Source organism: Harpia harpyja, chromosome 7, assembly GCF_026419915.1.
Source record: "Harpia harpyja isolate bHarHar1 chromosome 7, bHarHar1 primary haplotype, whole genome shotgun sequence".
In the NCBI taxonomy this organism is placed as follows: domain Eukaryota; kingdom Metazoa; phylum Chordata; class Aves; order Accipitriformes; family Accipitridae; genus Harpia; species Harpia harpyja.
The window spans coordinates 15,819,478-15,832,714 of NC_068946.1; the positions used below are offsets into that span (position 1 = coordinate 15,819,478).

The 13,237-nt window shown below is 41.7% G+C and overlaps 1 protein-coding gene across 2 annotated transcripts in view; it reads right to left on the minus strand.

Moving 5' to 3' along the window:
- The window catches only part of IQCA1 (IQ motif containing with AAA domain 1), a 112,189-nt gene that overhangs the window by 17,238 nt on the left and 81,714 nt on the right, over window positions 1-13,237 (minus strand). Inside the window, exons 13-15 of one of the 2 annotated variants that reach the window (XM_052793467.1) lie at window positions 10,943-11,025; window positions 8,017-8,124; window positions 4,378-4,577 (exon numbers count right to left, since the gene is read on the minus strand). In XM_052793467.1, coding sequence (XP_052649427.1) covers window positions 4,378-4,577; window positions 8,017-8,124; window positions 10,943-11,025 — 391 coding nt within the window. The remainder of the gene's footprint in view (window positions 1-4,377; window positions 4,578-8,016; window positions 8,125-10,942; window positions 11,026-13,237) is intronic. The other variant, XM_052793468.1, reaches the window with a different exon arrangement.

Sequence of the window (13,237 nt, forward strand, 5' to 3'; positions counted from 1 at the left end):
TTTTAGCCTGGTCAGTGTTGCACTAATAACATTTTCCCATGTGGGGCTTTTCGTACAATGTGCTTTCTGTGCGCTGCTGCAGCCCTGGTAAAGGACCTGAGAGGGGTTGTCTCATTCTGGTAGTGATTAAGCTGATGGCTGCCTTATGGTTGCTAATGGAAGGCCAGTGCTTGTCATTTTGATTGCCTTGGAGTTAAGCCTTATGAACTACCTGCATTTTAACACTTCTGTGTCGCAGAGTCAGGCATTCTACCTTCTTGATCCTTTCTGGATTTGTTTTTGCTTCTATGCATCCTTCACTATCCTTCTTTGCATCTTTTATATAAGCTGTTGTACTGCAGGAGTGTTTTGTGCCTTGATGGGAACGTGGGAGAACCAAGCTGTCGGTGGGTACAAGCTGGTAGAGGGCTCTGCTGAGTTGAGGCTGGCTTAATGCATGGAAAATGTGGCTTGATTGAAATATTCCAGCACGTTCTGGTTCACGCTTGAAGGAGGAGTTTTGTTTTGGGGACTGCTGGGAAGCGCTTCTATATTAGAGACAGATCCTCTCTTTTCACTCTGAAGCAGAGCTGACCTGGCAGGGTTTGCTGTGTCTTTATGGAGAACACAAGTGCTCGGGCTTGGTGTTTGCAGCTTCTTTCAATAGTTTTCCTATTTAATATTAATCTTCGTTACATTTCCTTTGAATAGGCAGATTGAAATGTTGGTGTGTTCCTGCTCTGGTATGAGAAATCATTTCTTCCATATGACATTTTCAAATGCATGCTTTGAGTAATGCATAAGCCTCTCATTTGGATCAGGGCTGGTATGTCTCTTGCAAGTCTCCTCCCAAAATAAGGGAGGGGGAAAAAAAGAATTTGGCTTTTGCATCTGAAACAAATTAAAGTTTCATATTTTTTTTTCTTTCCCAATGCTATTCACTTGCTTAGGGTGTCTCCCACAAAACAACTGCCAGCAGCCAACACTCAGTTATGGACAGAAAGTTTCCTAATGGTCATTTTATGCTCTCCAGAGTTTCCTTTCATTACAGAAACTCTGTTGTTTGCAGATGCGATAAGTAATCGAAAGTGCAAGGTTACTTCACCTTTATCACAGAGCACCATTAATTCTTCTTTACTAAATCCTGGTGTTTAACGATGGTTACATGGGTCATAAGGTAACAGAAAAAGAACTGTCACGTTTCCTGTCATTCACTTACAACTGTAAGTGGAAGGTCTGTATTCTGCTTGACTAACTCTCTATAAAGGCACTTCTGGAAAGGTGGAGTAGAAAGCTTGCATGACAACAGTCACCGTTGCTATTTGCAAAAAACATGACCAGAAGTGTCTGATTATGGAGATGTGGTGAATCTTTCAGTGATCATCTGCACGCAAGGCACTTCAAGGTATACTATGGTGTGTTATAGTAGACTGAGAGCTGTGAATATTAAATACTGCATGTCAGCTGCAAGGTGCCATTTGCTTTCATGGCTTGTCTGCTGTATGTGCCACTGTATATTGTAGTCTTACAATAATCCAAATATGTTTACACCAGACTTTTTTACCATTGTGAAAAATAAACTTCTTTTGGGCAAATACCAGTGTTCAGCTTCCTCTTGTCAAGGAATTTGTTTTCAATTTGTGTTGCCCTTGTGTTTGCTTCAGCTTGAATAACAGTAGATTCATGTAAATCTGGATATAAAAGATGCCTTATCCTTCGATTCCTTGTGAAACTTTTTCCCTAACACTAAACAACTTCCCTTGCTGCAACTTGTGTCCATTGTCTCTTGTTTTGTTGCTGTGCTCCTCTGGGAAGAGTGTGGCTCTGTCTGTATTATCCCATGAAGCCCCTGAAAACAGCAGTTAGAGTCCCTTTCACTCCAGCCTTCTCGTAGGCTGGAACAAGTAGATTTGTTCAGCTTATCTCATGCACTCCAGCCCCCTTATTTTCATGGCTCTCCACTGGACCTGCTTGCTTGTCAGTGCCTGTCATCTTGTAACAGGGTAGCCCAATACTGGACACAGTGTCCAGCTGTGGTCTCATAAGTGCCAAAGAGCAGGGAATCATTAATTGCTTTAAGATGTTGGCTATACTCTTGCTGATATAGGCCAGTATTTGGCTGACTTTTTTGCTGTGTGGACATGCTGTTGACTAGTGTTCAACTTGCTGTCCTTAAGAATCCCCAGTCCTTTCCTGCAAAGCTGCTGTCTAGTTGGTGGGCTACAGCCTGGACCTCTTTGTGCTGTTGCACGGAGTTACTCCATCCCAGGTGCAGGACTACAATACTGGATAGGAGCATTGATGATGTAAAAAAGCAGCAACTGATGGCAGGGCAAATGGAGTGGATGGCTGTGGCAGGCACTTGAGAGTTCCTGGAGACAGGGAAAATGAGACACATTTGACATTGTCAAGGCCAAAAAAAAAAGAGATTGTAACTGCAGAGGTGAGAGCCTGTGTGGATGGAGGATTGCTTCCAGCCTGGCTCTGGGAACCTACAGAATCTGAGTCCAAATCATCAGCAGATTGGACAAATCAGTGACTTGGCCATGGGGACAGAAGGCAGCAAGGAGAGGTGAAACAACCAAAGGAATTAGGAATGGAAATTGAGCATACTTGGTTTGAATGATGCTAAGACAGGCTGGTGCTATGTCAATATGAATTTGCACAGAAATGAGCACGCAGATGCTGTATCCCTTGGAAAGAGATACTCTGTGCTGTGCCATTTGCTCTGTTGTTAAAGGAGCAGATCTTGGAGCAGTAGTGCTGTTGTAGTTGGAACAAGTCACCTTTTGATAAGTGAATGCCTGGACAGCCTTTATTTCATGTGATTGACTGTGAGCAACTTCCATCCCAGTAACTCATGGAGGTTCACCAAAGTGTCATTTCTTCTTTTGTAAGAGCTACAGTAGGGAAGTAAGCTTGGACTGCTTCCTGTAATTTTGGGGAAGGTGTTAGATAATGTTTCCATTTGTTCTTAAGTAACGTGGAAAAATGTAAGAGTTTTTATATACCTGTGTCTAGACTCATGTATGTGTATACGTGTGTATATATACTTACCTAATGGGTATAGATATCCACACACATTTTATGTATGTTCCAGTTATTGTATAAATTATATATATGTATGTACACAAAAATCCTTAATGTCTTCAGCTGGAACCTTCTATAGGAGTAAAAAGGCTGCCTTCCTTTCTCCTGTGTTTAAAGGCCTTGTGCTCTAACAGGGACTAAATGATGGAAAGGATGGTGTGTGTGCTGTGCCTGTAGCCAGGCATGTGCTTTGCTATTGATGAGGGCACAGAAATGGAGAAGGGTGAAATGTGCAGAGCGGAGGGAGGAGAGGGAGTATTAGCTCAGTTTTATGGCACTACCTTGTGTCAGGGAGTGCTAGACCCAGTGCTAGTGTTAAGACATCAAAGGTGCATGATCACAGCACCGTCACTTTTCCTTAGGCACTGCTCTGACCAGCAAGAAACGGGGTCCATGGGGATTGCTTTGCTTTTAACTGTGAAATCTGTCTTTTCTGGGGATGGAGGCACCTGTCACAAAACCTGCTATAATACTGGGTTTAATAAAATACATCTGATAAATCCCAGGGAAAGCCAATTTGAATTCAGTTTTTAGTAGGCCTCTGGCACTGGAAAAATATTGTATTTGGCTTTTTCTAATGTGTGCGCTTTGTTTTTTCTTTCTAAGAGTATTTTGTCTGGAAATGTTTACCAGCTTCCTTCCTTAGCAAAAATGCTGAGGACTTAAAATGTGGAAGAAATCCTGCCAGGAGTGTCTTTTTTTTCTGAAGAGGATTTGGGATATGTTTTTCACAGTTCATATGCCTTCTTTCATTTCCAGACTTCTCATACATTTCTGTTAATGTAATCCTGAACTAGGATTCCCTCTCTTGAAAAGCTTGCTGATAGGTGAACAGAGAGCAGTATAGGGGAGAGCTGTTTTACAGCAACAGTCCCAGAGAGGAAATTTTTGACCACCCCTGCTCTAGTATTTGATTAAATGCTGCATGGCAAGCATTCCTGACTGATGTGCATACAAATAGAGAACAGAATTTGTTTTATCTACGATGCTTTTCATATTCAAGGTAACACAAAACTTGCACAAATGTTAATGTGAAAAATATGGCTACTATGAGTGATTTCTCAAGGGGTGTTAAATCCTCTGCAGTGGTGCATACACTGGCTGTCAACAAACGGTTTTGAAAACTTGAAAGCAGGGAGGGAATTTCAAAATGGGTTGGCAGTCCTTTGGACCTTGGGCAGCTTTGCCCTTGTATGACTGGTACATATGTTCCTTGGTTTGGAAGAACTACAATTCAATTCCTTATTTGTTCCACAAAAGATGTGATGAACTGAACCAACCTGGTGAGAAGTACACAAAACACAGTACCTTGAGAACCATGTGAAGCATCATTTGCAGGCCATTCTTGCCTGGATATTTCCCAGCAATGTTGGAAGCAGACAAGTTGAAGAGATTGGCTCCCGTTTCTGTGCAGATGGCATGGACCAATGTCTTCTTTCCAACACCAGCAGGTCCAGCTAGTAACAAGGCTTTCACCAAAGGAGCCTTTTCATGGACAGTTTGGGAACCTGTAAAAAGTCATATGGCACTATTATTGCTTTCGTTTAAGTCTGCCATAAAGGTAATGGAATGATTCTTCCTTTTTTCTTCACTGTAAATAATTTATAACATGAATTCATAGTTTCCTTAATATGGCACAAGTGCTCTTGAGTTCAGTTCTGTATAACCAGAGCTGTGGCTGTAGCACGTTTGAGTTAACATCCCTGTTTGTAGCAAAACTAAACCACGCTTATTTGTACCTTCTGATGGGCAAACTTCTGCTCTAAATCTGTGAGCTACAAGAAAGGTAATTAATCAGTAAATTTTTGAGGACGGACACAAGGTAAGAGCACTGATATGGAACTGCTGCTGGTGGCTATGTGTACAGACAAGCCTGGTGCTCTGCACAGGGACACTTGCCTTCAGTTACACAACAGTTGTCAACTCCCTCCCTCAGCTGTCAGGCAGAGTTAGAGATGTACCTGTGGCTTTGAGCTTTGCATTTGTTGTCAGAGCAGGTCCTCACTTTCTGCAATTGGACAAGGGCATAGACTCATGTTGCACATAGGACTAGCAGAATTCCTTCCTCCTGCTGCCCGAAATGACAATTTCCAGCTTCCCCGTCTTTAAAGAAAACAAGCTAATGGGACTATCTGTTGGAGCTGTGTTTGTCAGTGATTTTGAAACCAGATGTTACCATGTGTTTTATTTGCTCTTCTTTAACTTCTGCCTACACCTCCCTTTTTTGGGTAATTTTTCTTCTTAAATGCTATTGCTGTTCAGTGAGCATTGGAGACTGACTGTTACTTAAATAGCTGTGCTCCAAAATCCTTCACTGCTGATATCACCTCTAAGCACACCTGCTGAGAGTAGTGTTAGCTTATCTGTAGAGGAGCCAATGTTATTCCCTAGTCTGGAACATGGCAGCTGCACACTGCAGAGTAGGTATGACATATCTGCTACAAGGAGGATCCTTTTCTGTTCCCTTAATTTTATTTGGGTGAGCAAATGCAAATGCCAGGGTTGCTATGCTTCACTTGCTCTGCTAGCAGCAGTGACTGCTCAGCATTTCTAAATCTGTCTCTCTGGCTCCTCCAGGTAAATTCATTCTGGGCTGTAAGAAATATGCTCCATCACCTGGAAAAGCCTAGCAGAAATGCCTGCATTGTGAAAACAGAACCACAGAGAGAGATTTAGGTGGTTGGTGGTGATAGAACTTGCCTTCCCTGCAGCTCTGTCACTGTATGAACTAGGCACAGGTGAACCTCCAGAGATGGAAGTAGCAGGGAATGTCAAATGCTTTGTCCATACCCACTGGTAGTCCAGTAACACCACTGCCTCTGCCTAAAAATGTCCTGTGTCAGTAGTGGTGGTTGTTACAAAGTCAGATTTGAAAAATTTGTGTGAGCATCCGCTACTTCTGAAGAAGAGACTGCTGTCTATCCAGACTATGGGACTAGTGGGGTAAACTGGCCCCAAAAGTGATGAGCTGCAGAGGGACCCTATGGCTTAGCCTGGAAAAGTTCTCCAGGCTAAGGGCGACAGCTAGGTAAGAATGGTATTTAAAAACAAATCCAACCGGGCTGCCTATCTGTGTCCTAATGGTTTAAAGTCCCAAATAAATGACAATGAACTGAGTGCTAAGATGAATGCCATTATTTCAGCACTGTGCAGGATGTAGTGAAGTTGTCAGCCACCCAGGCTTTATTAATATTTGGTCGTTCCATACCAATCTATTACTATTACACACAGATTTATTATGAGGGGAGCAGCAGACTCCTCTGTGGTTAAAGATGAAGTATATCTTCTACTATTATTTCTCCTTTCAGCTACTTATAATTTTCTCAATGCCATTTAAGCTGGAGCCTTCCTTGGCATCCGGTGACTATTTTGAGAAAAACTTCCACTTCTACACATACACAATTACTAATGATTAACTAGTTTTGAGACCAATTAAGTAAAATGTCATCCATAACATATCACCCAAAAGGTGAAACCATTCTTGTGCGCTTTTTTTTTTGTCTCATGTAATACCTTTTGTTTTTTTACTCAAAGGCATTTTTTCAAACTGCTATTGCAAATACTTTTTGTTTGTTCAACTAGTCCAAGGTCTCTTCTCCCTAGAAGTTTTGCCAATTGTATATATGGCAGGAAAATTTATGGGTTCTCTTTCCTCCTGCCTCGGGAGTGTCATGGGGCTTGATTTCACTAGATTAGATGGTGTTAAAACATAACCTTGGAGGAGTTATCTGATATGTGAAATACCACATTGCAGTCAGTGCAGACAGGGATAACTGCTGAGCTCACTCTCAGCTGATTGCAGTCAAACCTGCAGTCTGCCCCTGAGGGTTTACCCAAAACCAGCTTGAGAGTGTTTTACATGGGAAGAGCCCCATCTAGGTTGAAGGCAAGGGTGCTGCTAGCATCCCGTTTGTTAACCTGACTCTTCAGATTGAGCTGTAGGGCAGCGGGAGCGCTATTCTCTATCCAAAACCTGAATGAAGCAGACCTGTGCACTATTGCACCAAGCTTTCTACAACATATCGAGCCCACTTTGGGGACAGGGGGAGCCAGGAAATGCCCAAGGAGAGCCACAGAGCATGGATGTACAGAATTGCCCAAGCACTGGCCTTTCTGGAAGGTGTGTAAAGGGGAGGGAAAAGCAGAAGCTCTGTGTCATCTCTGCTCCATTTGCCAGAATGGGAGACAGGGAGATGTCAGCTATTTTGCCCTATAAAGGGGATCAGCAGACAATGATACAGCCTGGGGGAGGATATGCCTAGTTAAAATCTCCCCAATATCCAACAGGAATGGAAAAGGATGCAAGCAAAGTATGAGTAGAGGCCCTTGAGACAGGCACTTCTTGCAATCTAGAACTAGATTGCAAACTAGAGTTTGGCTTAATGCCATTCCCAAGTAAAATATGGGATAGATTTTACGTTAAAAGCAAACAACCTGACCCAGCAAAGCCTTGTTAGGTGTTGGCTAAGTCTGGCATTAGAACCGCAAGGGCATTTAAAAGTGTTCTCTCTGATGTACAAAAGGTATTCAGACTAATTCCTTAAATGATTGCATTGTTTAGTACTGAGTAACATTAGCCAGCTTGTAAAAGGTAAATTGCAACCTTAGCCCTTCCCTTAACTTGATTAATTTTGATCACTGGAGCTTGTTTTAGCTATTATCTTTCCCAAGTGATTTCCTTTTATGTGCTGCCATTCACAAACTGTTAACATGCAAACAGAGATGGCATGGAAATGCAATACCTGACAATAGCATGTGCAAACTCCTTTATGCACTATTAAAATGATATGGTCTTCGCTCAGAAGGCTTAATTGAAAAACAATTATACTGCAAAATGCTTTAGATTACGATTAATCAAGCCCTGTCAAAGCCAGTAAAAATGCATGTTACTGACAGGAAGCAAAGCCATTGTATTCTGCCCTCTAGTAATTTTTGCTGTGCTCTTACCTAATGGCAATATTCCATACAGTGCTATTAGTTGTCTGACATCTGCAAGAGAGGGCATTGGCTCTATATCTACCTGACGAAGTGTGGTCCCCAGATAGCTGTACTCGCCTGTAGGGAGGAAGCATGGGCTTAATAAACGTGACACTGCATTGTTATAAAATGCATAACTCAAGTAATGAAAAACTACCATAGAATACCAATATAACATGCTCTCAGCAAACCCACTACTGTCAAGGGACAGGGACTCAAGCAGGGCGATATTGTTGTGGAATGTGGCCCTGAGAAATTTGAAAGGTGAACTGCAAAGGAAAATGAAGTTAAACACACTGTGGACTTTCCCTTCCAGGCTGTGGAAGGTGTTCAGCAGAGCAGTCGGTCTCGAGTAACCTTTTAAAGAAACTTTGTGGAGAAGAATCATTAGTAGCACCAATAAATCACACTGCTGGCAAAAGATTTCTAGATCTGGGATTTTGCAGGGCTGGAATCCCAGTGAACCATGCTCTATCAAAAGGATTTCAAAAAGGGGGAAAAAATATTTTAACAAGCTTTCCCTTGGCTGCATCACATCTCAGCTTCTCACTATGTTAGACATTTGTCACCTAATTTGGTGGGGCTCTTTGCTTTGCAGTTCACCTTTTCTGTACAAAAAACCCAAACCAACCCAACCTCCACAAAACAACCCAAGAAAACTAAAAATCCCCAGCATGAACTGAAATGATATAATCTTCCCTCAGCTCTTGTTACAGAGCCATAATCATGTTGCTTGCCCTGTCAAAGTCCATATACAAGACATGTTAGTGAACAAAGATCCAGAAAGATGGGCCACAAGCAGGAAAACTAGTTGTGACTGTAGTCGATGATTATTTTTTTAGCATAAATTACATTATTGAAAAATAACAGTATATCATGTTTTATTGGAAATAAAAAGGGAGAGCACTAGAGCTCTCTGGAGCAGAGGTAAATTAGCAATGGTTAAGAGAGAAAGCGGAGTTGTAATTTGGGGGCAAAAAGGCAGACAAGCCCTGGTGCAGCTGCCTCCTCCCCTCTGAAGAATAAAATTCATTTCAGGTTTTATCTTTTATTTAAGGAGAAATCAAAAGAACTGGATAGGAATTAATCTTCACAGATTTAATTAGAAAGCATCAAAGGGTTTAATTGCAACTGAACATAAATCACAGTGGATATTCTCTGACTAATTTAGATAAGGTCACCAAGAAAATTAGTTCAGTGATGTCGGTTTGTCATAGAGGGGGGACATTTCAGTGCCTTTACTTGCTGTGTAGCACAATTCCACTCTTTGTCCTTTTGCCAGGGACTGGGCTTAGACTTCAGCCACGTAAAAGCTGAGCAGATGAGGACTTATTTTTCTGCAGGCTTTGACTGTGTCCTTGGACCCTTAAAGGGGCTTTTTTTTGTAATAATAATAATAAAAAAAAAAAAAGTCCAGATCCCAGGCCAACTTTAAATACCTTCTTTATCTTGTTCTGGCAGCTTAAGAAGCATGACTGAGTTTTGAGTCAGTTTTGAGCTCAGAAAGAGCTCTGGCTTTGACAGTCCGGGCCATCTCCCTGCTGCCTGGTCTGCATGGGCCAGCATCTGTGCTGGGATACATGGGGGACCTGGCATGGGTGTAGGCAGCCAGGTGAATATTGCTAGGCTCAGCACTTCTATGCCCAATATCTTCTGCTGCTGGGAAGTGAATATTGCTGGTGTAACTTGGAGCAGCCCTTGTGTTGCTCTATGCTGCAGAGGAGCCAAGGCTTCAAACCTCAGGGTCAAGGGAAGATGGCCCAAAGCCATCTCAGCCTGTTTCCAAGTTTGTTACCAGCTGTTAATTATTATCCACTGGCTAAGATGTGCTTTAAAAACATCTGTGGTAGGGAATGTTTGTTGGACAAAAGTGACCTTGATGGTACTGGTTGGTTGAACAAAGGAGTGATGAAAATCTTCCATTACTTTATTTCATGATCTTTAATGAGCATAAAATGGATGGAATACTTGTTAATTCAGCCTTCAACAGAGTAGGTAAAGACTCTGAAGGAAATAATTGGTGCTTCTAAGAGTTTGTCTAAACATGGCATTTAGTACAACAATCTAGCTTTTCTGGCTCCAATACATAATGTACTAACAGCCTGCGGCATTGTGGCTTCTGGATGTCTGCAAATTCAAGTAATGGTGGCCTTTGAAACAACTGAATCTTGGGGTTTTTGCTGTTAAGGTTGCTCTGATTTTGATGTATGTCACCAAATGCTTTTGGAGATGGTGTCAGACCTCTGTGTAGCCTGCAAGTGGTTTGGTTTTGGTTTTTTTTTTGCTCTGTGTAAGCATAGGCAAGCATGTCTGACTGCAGCTGTGGGTAACAAACTGGGCAAGAGGACTATGAAATGCAGAACTAGACAGAGACACATCTTCCTCAAATCAAGGGCCCGATATGCCTCAAAGCACTGCTCAAAGTTCATGGGCAGTCAGGGAGGTGGAGGTAAGAGGGCGAGTCTTCTCTGCTGAATGAACAAATGCTGAAGGTATGGTTTTTGCTGTTCTCTGGGAAATACTCTGACCCCTAGTCTGATAGACTTGCATTGTCTTGCCAATGCCTGGCCAGTGCTCCTTAAAGGATGTCCTGGTTCTACCTCAGAGTGGCTTGTGACATCCAAAAACATTCAAGGCTTCCAGGTGTTAGTGCTTGGAGCTAACCACCAGCTTTACAAACAGGTCCTGGTTTCAGTAGCAGAAGTGAAAGGTACTAAGCACCCTGCAGAAACAAACTTGATTTGTATACATGGCCTTAGATATTCAAGTTTGAAAGTCCTGAAAGCATAATTACTCTTGAACTCACTCTTGACTGGAAATAGGGGTCAGTGAACATTGAATGGCTGGAGGTTTGGTTAGATTAAACACCATATTAGCCGTAAAACATGTACTTTACCAACATAATCGGAGAGATTCACGGTCTTGGCTTTTATTAGTAATCCTTCTTCCGCTAGTTCCCTGTACAGAGAATCAATGGTCCTACAGACAAGAGACATCACTCAGAAATTCTAGGGCACTGTAAGTAAAAGCTCAGTCCTTCAATAACTGAACTAGCTTAAGAGTTATTTATGTTTCCTCAGCTTTATAAATGTATTTTGTAGCTCAGAGGTAAAGGTGATTAGTGCCATCAATATGAAATCAATAAGTACCGTTTTCTGCATTATGGCAAGGATTTCTTTTATTACCTCACAGACTGCATGGCTCCCTCTCACACTGATTCCATTACCCATTTCCAGGTGATACAAGATCAGTTATGACTTGTGTAATAGACTCATTCATTAATATCAATTACTGGGAAATTATTTTTAAATTATACAATAATAGCAATCCTAACGCTACTATACCTATTCACTTAGCTCTCCAATTAGTAGTAATTCATTAGTTCTTCTTGGAATTTATTCTGTTTGCAACAGACAGCCTCATCTTGTCAGGAACATACTGGGAATGACTCGATCACTGCAACCAGTGGTCCACCGACTGCAGTGTTAGGGTCATGCTGGCCAAAGTAGGATTGAGGGGGGAAAAACATGCAGTGGAAACAGGTATAGCTTCTCTGGTGGAACGGTTTCTTCCTATCTCCATTAGTGGCTGGAAATAGCTCCCAGTAATTGAGGATTTAATACATGTACACTTGTATCTGGTTTTCTATTGGTGTGGACGTTGTCCACACTCTCTCTTTTGGAGTTCTCTCTAAGTATTAATTTCAATGACACTTTTGGCACTAGGTTCAACAGATTGATATTGCTTTAAGGATTACATAAAATGAATATGCCTGTTGGAAATTCTTGTGGTATTGTTAGTATAAACAATACCGATTTGAACCTTTTTAGGTCTTTTGCTGTTTGTGCACTTTCACATCCTCTTCCTTCAGTATCTCAGCTTTTTTTCTCTTTGTCACTTATCTTAATTGGGATGTTCTGGTATGGCTACAATAAAAGTATTTAATAGCAGCTCTCAGCTGGCTAATAAAACTACATATATAATTTGAGGTCTGCAGCCTTTTTCCATTTCAGCTGGGAAGTTTTACGTTTATGCAGTTAGCGGCACAATTAATATAGAAGTAGTAATAAGCAAATACAAAATTTAACACACCTTCAACAGTGTTGATTTTGCCACTCTGACTCTTGCTTTCATTCTCGGTGATTTTATGTTGAGTATGCATCATAAAACAAGCAGAAGGTAGAATGGGACTAACCTGACAGTTCTGTTGGAAGCATGACTTCTACTTTTCCTGTCTTATTATTTTTACTGTGCATGCCCTGAGTCTCCTCCAAGTAAGTGTGATGTGATCAGTCTTTGTTGACTAAAGCCCCCTGTGCCCCCTCCACCATGCCAAAATACAGATGAAGCTGAGCTTCTCTTGGTTATTTCCAAAATGCTTCCTCCCTCGCTGCTCAGCAGGGAAGAGCAAAGCATGGAGCCAAAACGCCACATAAACTCCGATTAAAAGCCAGCTACTAAAACACTTGTGTTCTTAAATGCCTGTATGTTGTATTAAGTTTATATATATATAAGAAGCAGGTATGTGCAAGAGTAACTTTAAAAGCACAGAATATATGCATCCTTGTTAGACTTTGGCACTGCTCTTGTAAAGAGAGGTCATGCTCTGCTATAATCCATGACACATTTACTTTAAATACTTGCTTGGAGAGTTTGGGGGTTTTTTTTGTTTTGTTTGTTTGTTTTAAAGTGGGTAAGGAGATCATTGACTGATTGTGTAGTGCTAGCACCCAGATGATCTAGTCCAGGTCTTGCTGTGCATGTCTTGTACAAATAGATTTGTGGGATGAACCCCATGTTGCTTCCTCCTGCAGTGATTGACTGTGTGCGTCTTCATGCTGTTCTCCAGCCCTGCTCTCCTGGGAGATGGGTCTGCTCCTGCTGTGCACTGCTGCTGGGTCAGCAGGTCCCAGTGGTGATATCTCTGTGTAGGTGTATCTGTTATGTGTACAGGTGAAAAATGGCCAAATTATCAGTGAATGCATCACGAGCTCACTGAAAATGTAATGTCAAAAGAAGAAATCCTCAAATCCCCCAAGTAAAATAAGGGTGCTTAAGAGCAAGGGTACACAAGAAATTGCCAGGTCTGCCAGAACTCTTATTGATAAATAAGACTGATTTATGACATGTACATTATACCTCAGACATGAAGGGTGATTTATAGAGTACAGGGGCCTGTCTGCAGCCTCCC